General features: G+C 39.8%; 1 protein-coding gene across 1 annotated transcript in view; it reads left to right on the forward strand.

Annotated features, from left to right (window-relative positions):
* The window catches only part of LOC130361107 (atrial natriuretic peptide receptor 2-like), a 145,054-nt gene that overhangs the window by 36,514 nt on the left and 95,355 nt on the right, over positions 1 to 13,185 (forward strand). Inside the window, exons 7-9 of the mRNA XM_056563713.1 lie at positions 3,317 to 3,462; positions 4,751 to 4,828; positions 6,630 to 6,790. Coding sequence (XP_056419688.1) covers positions 3,317 to 3,462; positions 4,751 to 4,828; positions 6,630 to 6,790 — 385 coding nt within the window. The remainder of the gene's footprint in view (positions 1 to 3,316; positions 3,463 to 4,750; positions 4,829 to 6,629; positions 6,791 to 13,185) is intronic.

The following is a 13,185-nucleotide window of genomic DNA, read 5'->3' on the forward strand; positions in this document are numbered from 1 at the left end:
TTCAAATGGAGCAACAGTTTCTTTGTCTTCAATTTGTCTTCAACACAGACTACTATATGTGAAGGCTCTGCATTTTTTACTCTTTGACCTATGGACAAAAATGTAAATCAGCTTCGAAGAAAGTTGAGGGGACTAGAATTAGGCTTAGAGACTCAGCCCGTTAAAAGCAGTCTAATGGTTTTTCTGTAACCAGGGCAATGCTGGAGGCTGTAAAAGAGAAACAAACCAAAATATTAAAGATCAAAATATCTTTGCACCATAATAAGTAAATACAAAAAAATATATATATATACTTTTAAAAGGTGCACATAACCTTTAATTCTTCACAGTATATTAGACCAGTGGTTCTTAACCTTGTTGGAGGTACTGAACCCCACCAGTTTCATATGCGCATTCACTGAACCCCTCTTAATTGGAAAAATAAAATATGATTTTTTCTAATTCAAAACATAGGAGGTATATATTTAAGTATATATTTATACATAGGTGCCCAAAATGAACGAAACCATTAAGAACAAAGAACAAAACCACGAAAACATGATTTTCACACAAAAACATAATGACTATTTACTGTAAATCAGTGTGACTTCTGCTGTTGTCTTTCAGAGACCAGTTCAGAAATGTGTGGCTTTACCTTGGCAAGTGCCACTCATGTCATTTTCGCAACAATGGCAGTGTTCCCCCACATTAGGCAGGCAGTGATCCACTACATTAGGCAGGCAGTGTTCCCCCACATAAGGCAGGCAGTGTTCCCCCACATTAAGCAGGCAGTGTTCCCTCACATTAGGCAGGCAGTGTTCCCACACATTAGGCAGGCAGTGTTCCCCCACATTAGGCAGGCAGTGTTCCACCACATTAGGCAGGCAGTGTTCCCCCACATTAGGCAGACAGAGTTCCCCCACATTAGGCAGGCAGTGTTCCCCTACATTAAGCAGGCAGTGTTCCCTCACATTAGGCAGGCAGTGTTCCCCCACATTAGGCAGACAGAGTTCCCCCACATTAGGCAGACAGAGTTCCCCCACATTAGGCAAGCAGTGTCCCCCCACAGTAGGCAGGCAGTGTTCCCTCACATTAGGCAGGAAGTGTTCCCCCACATTAGGCAGACAGAGTTCCCCCATATTAGGCAGGCAGTGTTCCCCACATTAGGCAGGCAGTGTTCCCCCACATTAGGCAGGCAGTGTTCCGCCACATTAGGCAGACAGAGTTCCCCCACATTAGGCAGGCAGTGTTCCCCACATTAGGCAGGCAGTGTTCCCCCGCATTAGGCAGGCAGTGTTCCCCCACATTATGTAGGCCAGTGGTCTTATACCTGTGGACCTCCAGATGTTGCAAAACTACAACTCCCAGCTCCCAACGGCTGTCCGGGCATGCTGGGAGTTGTAGTTTTGCAACATCTGGAGGTCCACAGATTGAAGACCACTGATGTGACAGTGTTCCCCCACAGACATACAGCCTCCAGCCATATACAGTGTATGGCTGGAGGCTGTATGCCTGTGTACTGCCCACTTCAGTGCTCCGACCACCGCTCCGGCTATAGCAGTAGGTCTCGGGACCGGTGGTCGGAGCACCGAAGATGACGTGCCGCTGGTCACTTACCAAGCTGGCCAGCGCTCGTCTTCCTCCTTCTCTATCCTCCGGACCTCGGCGCCTTCATTTCCATGGGCGCCCGCACGGGACATCAGTGATGTCCTGGCGTGCGCTATGTCCCGGCGGCCCTGCATTTTTAAACTTAACACAGGGCCGTAGAGAGTTAATAGTGATGGGGGGAATTGCCCCGTCGCTACAGGACGGGCAAACAACGGCTCTCCTCGGGGCCCCGGGCCAGCTCGGGGCCCCAAGCAATTGCTTGGTTTGCCTGTCCTGTTGTGACCTCCCCCGCTGAACCCCTGGGACTGACTCACCAAACCCCTGGGGGTTGTATTACCCCTGTATTAGACAATTAACTATTGGCTATTGACTGTACACTAGACGATCACTATTGGCTCAAGGCTAATATTCCAAGAGGATAATGGGCTTGTCACTGTCCCTCTTCATTACACCAGACTACTCACTCTGCTAAATATAAAGGCCTCTGCCTTGGACCCATTCTCTCACTATTCACTGGTTTCACTATCCACTACTTCTATGTCTCGTAGTTGGCACCTCTTCAGTCTATTGATGGCTTTTTCTTTCTCTTCTTAGCTCGTCAACTTCTCCTCTTTGATTCTTTAAAGGGTACCTCTCATCAAAAAAACTTTTGATATATTATAGATTAATGTATGCAAAATAACTTCACAATTGCATGTTATTAAAAAATATGCTTCTTTCTATTTAATTTTCCAATTTGAAGAAATGACCACTAGGGGTCTCCCTACCAGTCCTGGCAGCAAGCATTTCAGACTCATGCTGGAGTCCTAAACACTACGAGCTGCCAGTCTGCTTTGTTCACAATGGAGAACACTCAGAGCTGCCAGCCTGCTTTGTTCACAGCCTGTTTGGCTGTGAACAAAGCAGGCTGGCAGCTCTGAGTGTTTAGGACTCCAGCATGAGTCAGAAATGCTTGCTGACAGGACTGATCAGGAAAAATACAATAGAAAGAAGCATATTTTTCATTAACATGCTATTGGAAAGTTATTCAACATTCATTAATCTAAAATATATCAAAAGTTTACTTGATGAGAGGTACCCTTTAAGGTGACATAGATACAAGTTTATGAAGACGAAAAGTGGACCCTTTTTTACACTCAATCCACAAAACTCCATGAAAAAAATACTTAATATGTTAAGTGTACATAGTGTATGTCACCATTTACATGCCAAATGCACCAAAAATATGGTGCATTTATATATGTGGGCTACAGAATGTTTTCGACACATCATAGTTTGGAATATAAAATTCCCAACTTGATATTCCATATCACCTCTAATATTGTCACTCTGTTATGTAAATCTGGTTAGATGACTGAGATATCAATGAATGGTATGATTGGTTACATTCTAAATGCATCAGCTTAAAGGGGTACTCCACTGGCCAGCGTTCAGAACATTTAGTTCCCAATGCTGTGTGCGCGCTGCGGGGGTCAGTTACGTTCCTTGTGATGTTACGCCACACCCCCTCAATGCAAGTCTATGGGAGGGGGCGTGGCGGGTGTCACACTCAATCCCATAGACTTGCATTGAGGGGGCGTGTCGTGACATCATGAGGGGGCATGGCCGACCCCCGCAGCGCGCACACAGCGTTCGGAATTAAATGTTCCAAATGCTGGCCAGTGGAATACCCCTTTAAACCCATTTAAACAGGATTTGTAAAAATGCATTTGTGTTTCTTCTCCTGCAGTGTGTGGTAATGGTATTTGTGAAGAAGAAGAGGCATGCACTACGTGTTCTGCGGACTGTGGGGAGTGCAGCCTCCCATCTGATATTCGGATGGCAATAGCAATTCCTGTGGCGGTCATTTTAGCAGGCCTCATTCTCTCTGCTGTGGTAAATATCCCATTTTTAGTAGCTAAGGCAGAAACGTTTGTTTTATATTCTATATAGGTTACTTCTAAGTTAAATATCTACTGTAGAGTCAAGTTTAAACACTCTGTGACTTATTACTCAAAAATGCTAGGTTAAAAACATTTATTACACAATCCAAACAATTAAGATATAGACAAGTAAAGTTTTCAGTCGCTATTGAAATAAGCATAGAAAAATAAAAAGCGAAAGAAAAGAAAAAGGTGAAGTGCAGAAGTGGGGGGGTCCATTACTAGTAGGGGCTCGGCATCACCACTACAATGCAAATAGAGACCTATCTACAGAGAGTAAAGTTAGGAGCTATCTGCTGGGTTCACACTACGTTTTCCCCCATACGGGAGCGCATACGGCAGGGGGGAGCTAAAAGCTTGCGCTCCCGTATGTCACCGTATGCGCTCCCGTATGTCATTCATTTCAATGAGCCGACCGGAGTGAAACGTTCGGTCCGGTCGGCTCATTTTTGCACCGTATGCGCTTTTACAACCGGACCTAAAACTGTGGTCAACCACGGTTTTAGGTCCGGTTGTAAAAGCGCATACGGCGCAAAAAAGAGCCCACCGGACCGAACGTTTCACTCCGGTCGGCTCATTGAAATGAATGGCATACGGGAGCGCATACGGTGACATACGGGAGCGCGAGCTTTTAGCTCCCCCCTGCCGTATGCGCTCCCGTATGGGGGAAAACGTAGTGTGAACCCAGATGGTTTAAGGAGACTGAAAGAGGTAACAACTTATAATCAGAGGATCCAGCAGGAATTGTTGGAACAGGACACCAAAAATATTAGTTTTGGCTTGACTCTAAAGAGTAATTATAAGAGGGCATCCCCAAAAATTATGAAATATCTTCCTATTGCACCACGTTGCCAGTATTGATTGGGAATTGGATTTAGATGATGTAACAGCTCAGGAGTATGACACCCCATCATTAAAGGAGAACTATCGAGCAAGAACACATCTATTCCAAGGCTAGGACATAAGTGTCTGATTGCTGGAATGTCCGACCACTAGGACCCCCCACGATCTCCTGCATGGGACCCCGTCTCTCCCCTGTCAACAAAAGTTTGAAAACAAATTGAATGCTTATAATTCCACTTCAGTGAACTATAGAAACATTAGACTACCGTATAAGATCGACAAAACAATGAAGTAGCAAATATTGTGAAAAGTCTCAAAAGTTTTGCCCATGACTGTATATTAGCTTGGTATCTTGCTTTTAGATTTTTTAATTATTTTTATATTGGTTTGTTTTTTAGGGATTTCAATACCAAAGACAAAGAATGTTTTGGGATGAAAGTTGGATCATCAAGTATAGAGATATTAAACAAGGTATGGTAAGTGTGCAATGAGAGGAAAGAGTATTGTTTATATTGTAGTAGTTGGAGTAAGTTTTGCTAGAAAATAATTAAAGTATAAGTGTATTTTAGAATATATACAGCATTGTTACGTTGTATCACAGTTTTTTTCCTGCAATCCCATTAATTCTATTAAATTCTACTTATTGCACAGAGAAAGATTACTTATTTTTTGACATGTTAAATAAATGAGCTCCTCTGTCACCCACCAGCCCAAGGGTCACCTAAACTAAGATGTGGCCCCCTCTTTCTTTCCAACAATCTCTCTCATCAGAGAGTGGTATGCTGAGGAGGTGACCCTACTGGTCAATCTGGGAGCAGATGAAAAGGGGATCCTTAAAGGGGTACTCCGGTGAAAAACATTTTTTTTTTATTAACTGGTGCCAGCAAGTTAAACAGATTTGTTATTGACTTCTATTTAAAAATCCTAGTCCTTCCAGTACTTATCAGCTGCTATATACTACAGAGGAAGTTATTTTCTTTTTTGAATTTCTTTTGTCTGACCAGAGTGCTCTCTGCTGACACCTCTGTCCACTTCAGAAACTCTCCAGAGCAGGAGCAAATCCTCATAGCAAACCTCTCCAGCTCTGGACAGTTCCAGATATGGACAAAGGTGTCAGCAGAGAGCACTGTGGTAAGACTGAAAAGAACTATACAACTTCCTGCTGAGCATACAGTAGCTCCAATGGAATGATAACGATTTTTAAATAGAAGTAATTTACAAATCTAAAATAGACAAATAGAAAGTCACGGTGCTCGAAGTTAAATGGATACTGGGTCTTAAAGGACAACTTCAGCGGCATTACACTTATCCCCTATCCACATTTAGACGACTACCTATTTTGCCTATAGGCAGAACCGGCCTTGCTTGGGGCTATAGGTGTACTAATAAACTATTTTGGTTTAATAAATTGGTGTGATCTGTGTTTTTTTTTAAATATCAAATGGCAGGAGTATTATAGGTTTTTCAGTCTTTGTTAAGCCTTATGTTTTTTTTTTTCGGGGAATGTGTGTCATATTGTTCTGTTATGTAGATTTTGTCTAATAACCTGATCCACACAGCAAGGCCCCTTCAAGGATTTCACAGGTACTCCACTGGCCAGCATTCAAAACATTTAGTTCTGAACGCTGTGTGCACGCTGTGGGGGTCAGCTACTTCCCCTCATGACGTCAGGCCATGCCCCTTCAATGCAAGTCTATGGGAAGGGCGTGGCAGCTGTCATACCGCTCCCATAGACTTATATTGAGGGGGCATGGTCTGATGTTATGAGGGAGCATGGCTGACTCCTGCAGCGCCCACACAGCATTCGCAACTAAATGTTCTGAACGCTGGCCAGTGGAGTACCTATTTTTAGGATCGCAAGAGAGGCATTAAAATAGGATAATCTAATGGCTTTAAAAACTAAATTATTTTAGTAAGGTGATTTATTTCACTGTCATAAAGAATAAAAAACTTTTTTTCTGTGGTCAGAACATCTCTTTATCTGTGACAAAAGAGGATTGACTTTGGGGTCTCAACAGTACTGAATAACATATCAAATATGTTGAGTCACCTATCTTATATCCATTTGTGGAACAACATTGGGGTTTCATGATGAGTTTGCCCCCCCCAAAAAAAAAACTTTGTTCTTTTAGCTATTATGAATTTTTGATTTCCATGAATGTGTGATATACACTTGTAATATGACAGTAGACTGCGGGATCTCTTCTTGAATAAGGGGTTGCAGAATTAAAGTAAGGGTATTTTGTATTAAAGTGACCCTTGTGATGATATTACAAGATTAGATTCCTATCTTCAGATCATTCCACAGCTGGGAATCTTACAGGAAGCACGCTTCAAGCTGCCAGCACATCCAATGCCAGTTGTATCACTACCCTGAGCTCCTGCACAGCGGCTGTCAACACATGCAGAAAGCAATTCTTCACCAAGACTGGCAGATAGTAGGTCTTTATCAATCTTATTTTCTTCTCTATAATTCTTTACCGTAATTCAATTGAAATCCATTTCTTTGCTGTACAGTCATCAATCTTATTAAATCTGATATACTCTTCTTCCCTTGTAGGCTTATCCTAATATAAAAGTAATCCATTTGAGGTTGTGTGAACATACACTTGGGGAATAAAATTTGAATAAAATTTGTACTGCACATAACATAGCTAAACAAGTCTAAATAGACTATAATAACGTGACTATAGACTGTAATAATGTGTATACTTTAAAGACATAAAATGCCTGCTTTAATGTTTTATTGTATTCAACAGAGCAGTTGACATTTTAACAAAGAAAGGGGAGATTCATCAAAACTTGTTCAAAGGAAAAGGTGCGGGGTTGCCCATAGCAACCAATCAGATCGCTTCTTTAATTTTTAAGGCCTCTGCTAAATAAAAGAAGCAATATGATTGGTTGACATGGGCAACTGGGCAACTTTTCCTCTGGACAGGTTTTGATAAATCTATGCGAAAGTACATAACAATGGTAATATGCAGTAACTATACAGAGGTGGCACTCCCTACTGGTGATACTCTGCTTTATCACATTCCCAAATCCCAGGACAGGTGACCTGACATTTGTCCCCACAGCTTTTGAGTATTTTAATAAAAACAACAGAGGGTCTGCACCTTTGACGGGTTTGTCCAAATTTCTAGACACAGCCCATGGCCAGGTGTGAAGCTGCTTCTAGGATAAATGCCTGGAAAACCACCAATGGGGATTGACTGTAGAGTCACCCTTAGTTAGGAACACAAAATCATCCAAGAGACTCATAGAAGCTGGAGGGTCGGCTTCTAGTATACATGCAACCTCTGACCAATAGTATATGCTCATAAAGGTTGACTTTTCAAGTAATGATTGGTCCTTTACCTGACATGTAACCTAGTACCATGAATGACTAGATAAATATGTTTTTATTTGTTGCATTAGCATTACACCAGACAAACGTTCCACCAGCATTATCTTCTTGACAAATGCATTACTAAATATGACCTTTAACCCCTTAACGACGCAGGACGTATATTTACATCCTGCGCCTGCTCCCACGATATGAAGCTGGGTCGCGCTGCGACCCCGCATCACATCGCGCCGGTCCCGGCGCTCATCAACAGCCGTCCCCGCGGCTAATACCACACATCGCCGATCGCAGCAATGTGCGGTATTAACCATTTAGAAGCGGCGGTTAAAAAAAATAAAACAGTGTAAATAAAAATAAACATGTGTGGTATCGCCACGTGCGTAAATGTCCGAACTATAAAAATATATAATTAATTAAACCGCATGGTCAATGGCGTACGCGCAAAAAAATTCCAAAGTCCAAAAAAGCGTATTTTTGGTCACTTTTTATACCATTAAAAAAGAATGAAAAGTGATCAAAAAGTCCGATCAAAACAAAAATCATACCGATAAAAACTTCAGATCATGGCGCAAGAAATGAGTTCTCATTCCGCCCTGTACGTGGAAAAATAAAAAAGTTATAGGGGTCAGAAAATGACATTTTTAAACGTATACATTTTCCTGCATGTCGTTATGATTTTTTCCAGAAGTACGACAAAATCAAACCTATATAAGTAGGGTACCATTTTAACTGTATGGACCTAGAGAATAAAAAAGGTGTCATTTTTACCTAAATATGCACTGCGTAGAAACGGAAGCCCCCAAAATTTACAAAATGGCGTTTTTTCTTCGATTTTGTCGCACAATGATTTTTTTTTCCGTTTCGCCGTGAATTTTTGGGTAAAATGACTAATGTCACTGCAAATTAGAATTGGTGATGCAAAAAATAAGCCATAATATGGATTTTTAGGTGAAAAATTGAAAGGGTTATGATTTTTAAGGGGTAAGGAGGAAAAAACGAAAGTGCAAAAACTGAAAAACCCTGCGTCCTTAAGGGGTTAAACACACTCCATGATCTCTTCTCATTGGTCCACTGTAACCTTGTTTTCTTCTGCTTAAAGTGGTAAGGTCTTTTTTAACTTCTAAGTATTGTGCCACTGCTGCAAAGTTTTGTACTTAAGTTATGTTATATTTACATGTTTTACCTCTCATGGGAGCATCGTCCACTCTATTTTTATGGTTCCCACAGGTTCAACATTCCTCTGACGTTTGGATGACTTCGGTCTTGAGTCTTTCCCAGGATCCTGTTTGGCTCTAGACAGCTACAACAGATGATCACAGGGGACTTGAGTTCTTGCCTTTCCTGGCAAGCCCTCGCCCTGATGATGTATGTGAGTCCAAATGGATACCCTGCTGTTTCTGTGTTCGATACATCCCTACATTCTGTAGACTACTGGGATCACATGATGCAGGCAAAGCGAGACATCCAGATGGACCACACACATCATCAGTTGGCTGGCGTGTCGGGGAAGACAAGAAGAAGCCAAACCCTCTGTGATCAACTGTTGTCTTGAGCCAAACAGGATGCCGGGAAAGGCTTGAGACAACAGTCATCCATACTGCAGAGCAATTTAGAACCTGGGGGGACCATAAAAATATTAAAAAGTAAGCAATTCACCCATGAGAGGTAAAACATGTACATTTAATAACTACTTACCTTTGCAGCAGGGGCACAATACTTAAAACTAAAAAAAAAAAACTACTGGAAAACCCCTTTAAGGCTGTGTTCACACAAAGGACCAAATTTATCAATCTGCATGAAACCAAAACTGTCTGGTTTTACTCATAGAGACCAATCACAGCTCAACTTTCATTTTACCAGAATTTGTTAATATAAGAAAGCTGAGCTGTCATTGTTTGTTATAGGAAAACCAAACAATTTTGATTTAGGGCAGATTGATAAACCTGGTTTAAAATATTTTGGTCAGTATTTTTAGGAAAAACCAGGAATGGATTTATACCACAGAAAAAAATGACAACTCTTTCCATGATAGTGTTCTTTGTGTAAGCTCCACTCCTAATTTTTGCTAAACATACTGACCAAAATATTGTGTGTGAACCCAGCCTTCAGCTAAAGTTTATCTTTTCTGTATATAAATCCGATTTCATTAGGCCAATTTCTTACAGTTTTGTCACAAACACTGACTACTTCTTTTGTTAATTTCTTCTTCATTGCTTCTTGCTTTGAGATTCTATCCTGACGTTTTGTCACCTTCCTTGGTATACTGTATGTTTTCCTTCTAAAACCTTTCCATTTTGTCTGGTCCCAAATTTTACCAATCAACCAACTGAGAACAACCAGCATCTTTAGCCCCACTACATGTTGGATTTCCATCTTGGAATTTTATAATCTTCCCATTGTTTCAATTGTTTATCAATTTTCCACTTTCCACAGCTCAGTAATGTCTATTATCACTTTCCTTCTTACCTTTGGACTAATTTGCAGTTTTACTCTTGTGCGCAATATGTGATTCCATGTTTTTTATCATCATTGGGTGATTCTACAACCTTTTTCCTGTACTTGATCTGGAAAAACATGTGTCATTGATAAAATAATTCCCTTTAATTTGTTTCAGTTGTGTTTCATTTAGCTTTTAAACATTTTTTTTCTATCATAGCTGTGATTTATGTACTTGCTAGGAGATGTAAAATATAGGAAAAACATGTTCAGGTTTGGTGATTCCATAATTTTTGCCAGGGCTTGTACATCATTGTGCAGTGTGTGAGAATATGCACTTAATACAACATGCATTATGTATATATAAAGATAGAGCCCTTAAAAATAGATGATTTGCCTAAAGCAACCATTTAGGTAGCTGCTAGCTATCATTCTGCAAATGGAGGCTGAAAAATGAGAGTCTGATTTACCACTGCTGGAGAAACTTCTCTTTGTCTATCAAAATAACCTCACAAGATGCTGAAAGATCATTTAAACATACAGTTGCTTGAAACAGATGGTATCAAAGAGCACAATCATTATCTTCATTGCAGGAGATACAGATTTAAAAGATATCATCGACTGTACTTAGATGCAATGGCTTGTTCTTTAGAAACATACAAGTAACATAAAACAATCACAAAGGATAACCAGAACTTTTTTTATCTCCACCATTATAACTTTTATTCAAGGGCATACCTATCTGTACATAACTGCTTCAGCGCTGTTTTTAATGGGTTTCTTTACAATGCTCAATTTAGGTCATAAAAAATCTTTACCCTTTCAGTATTTATCAGCTGCTGTATGCTACAGAGGTAGTTGTATAATTCTTTTCTGTCTGACCACAGTGCTCTTTGCTGACACTGCTGTTTATGTCAGGAGCTGTCCAAAGTAGAAGCAAATCCCCATAGCAAACCTCTCCTGCTCTAGACAATTCCTCACATGGACAGAGGTGTCAACAGAGAGCACTGTGATCAGGCAGAAAATAACTATACAACTTCATCTGGAGCATTGGGCAGCTGATAAGTACTGCAAGGATTAAGATTCTTAAATAGAAGTGATTTACAAATGTGTTTAAAGGGGTATTCCGGTGGTAAACTTTTTGTTAAATGAACTGGTGCCAGAAGGTTAAACAGATTTGTAAATTACATCTATTAAAAAATCCTTTCAGTACATTTTAGCAGCTGTTTGCTACGAAGGAAAATCTTTATTTTTGTAAAAAAAATTTGTGTTGTCCACAGTGCTCTCTGCTGACACCTGATGCCCATATCAGGAACTGCCCAGAGCAGGAGAAAATCCCCATGGCAACCTATGCTACTCTGGACAGTTCCTCTGTAGTATACAGCTGCTAAAAAGTACTAAAAGGATTAAGATTCTTTAATAGAAGTAATTTACAAATCTGTTTAACTTTCTGCCACCAGTTCATTTAAAAAAAAAAAGTTTTCCACTGGAGTACCCCTTCAAGGTCAAAACTTTGACTTAATCATTCCAAAGTGTTAACTTTATTCCTCTTCAGCCCTTTAATGATGCAGTCTGTTTTGGCCTTAATGACGGGCCAAATTTCATTTTTGCATTTGTTTTTCTTCCTCCTGAGACGTTCAATAGCCATTAGTCTTTCAACTTTTCACCTACAGAGCCAAATTAGGGTTTGTTTATGTAGGAGCAATTGTACTATGCAATGACCTCACTAATTTTACCACAAAATAAAAAAATGGAATATTGCAACTTTTGAGGGGTTTCCTTTTTACACAGTGTACTTTACGAATAAAACAACATATCATGTTTATTCTTAAGGTAATATTATGACAATATTCAATTTATACAGAATATTGTTTAAAAAAACAATATTACTTTTTGCAAGAAAATTAGTATGCTTACAATTGTCCCCTGACCCCTATACAATTCTTATTTTTTTCTATCTGTGGAGCTTTATGAGGACTTTTTTCCGTTATCATTTGTAGTTTTTATCAGTACCATTTTTGCTTTAAGGGGCCCTTTTGATCGCTTTTTGTTAATTTTTCTGACATAAGAAGTTACGAAAAATCTTAGCAATTCTAGACTTAGGTAATTTTATTTTTTTCATGTTTATGCCATTCACTGTGTTGTTTCATTAACCCCTTCAGGACCAAGCCCATTTTGGCCTTAAGGACCAGAGCGTTTTTTGCACATCTGACCACTGTCACTTTAAACATTAATAACTCTGGAATGCTTTTAGTTATCATTCTGATTCCGAGATTGTTTTTTCGTGACATATTCTACTTTAACGTAGTGGTAACATTTTTTGGTAACTTGCATCCTTTACTTGTGAAAAATCCTAAAATTTGATGAAAAATTTGAAAATTTCGCATTTTTCTAACTTTGAAGCTCTCTGCTTGTAAGGAAAATGTATATTACAAATAAAAAAATTTTTTATTCACATATACAATATGTCTACTTTATGTTTGCATCATAAAAGTGATGAGTTTTTACTTTTGGAAGACACCAGAGGGCTTCAAAGTTCAGCAGCAATTTTCCAATTTTTCACAAAATTTTCAAACTCACTATTTTTCAGGGACCAGTTCAGGTTTGAAGTGGATTTGAAGGGTCTTCTTATTAGAAATACCCCACAAAAGACCCCATTATAAAAACTGCACCCCCAAAGTATTCAAAATGACATTCAGTCATCATTTTAACCCTTTAGGTGTTTCACAGGAATAGAAGCAAAGTGAAGGAGAAAATTCACAATCTTCATTTTTTACACTCGCATGTTCTTGTAGACCCAATTTTAAAATTTTTACAAGGGGTAAAAGGAGAAAATGTATACTTATATTTGTAGCCTGATTTCTCTCGAGTAAGCACATACCTCATATGTCTATGTTAAGTGTTCGGCGGGCGCAGTAGAGGGCTCAGAAGGGAAAGAGCGATAAGGGGATTTTGGAGAGTACGTTTTTCTGAAATGGTTTTTGGGGGGCATGTTGCATTTAGGAAGCCCCTATGGTGCCAGAACAGCAAAAAACCCTCACATGGCATACC

The sequence above is a fragment of the Hyla sarda genome, chromosome 1 (genome assembly GCF_029499605.1).
Source record: "Hyla sarda isolate aHylSar1 chromosome 1, aHylSar1.hap1, whole genome shotgun sequence".
Lineage (NCBI taxonomy): Eukaryota > Metazoa > Chordata > Amphibia > Anura > Hylidae > Hyla > Hyla sarda.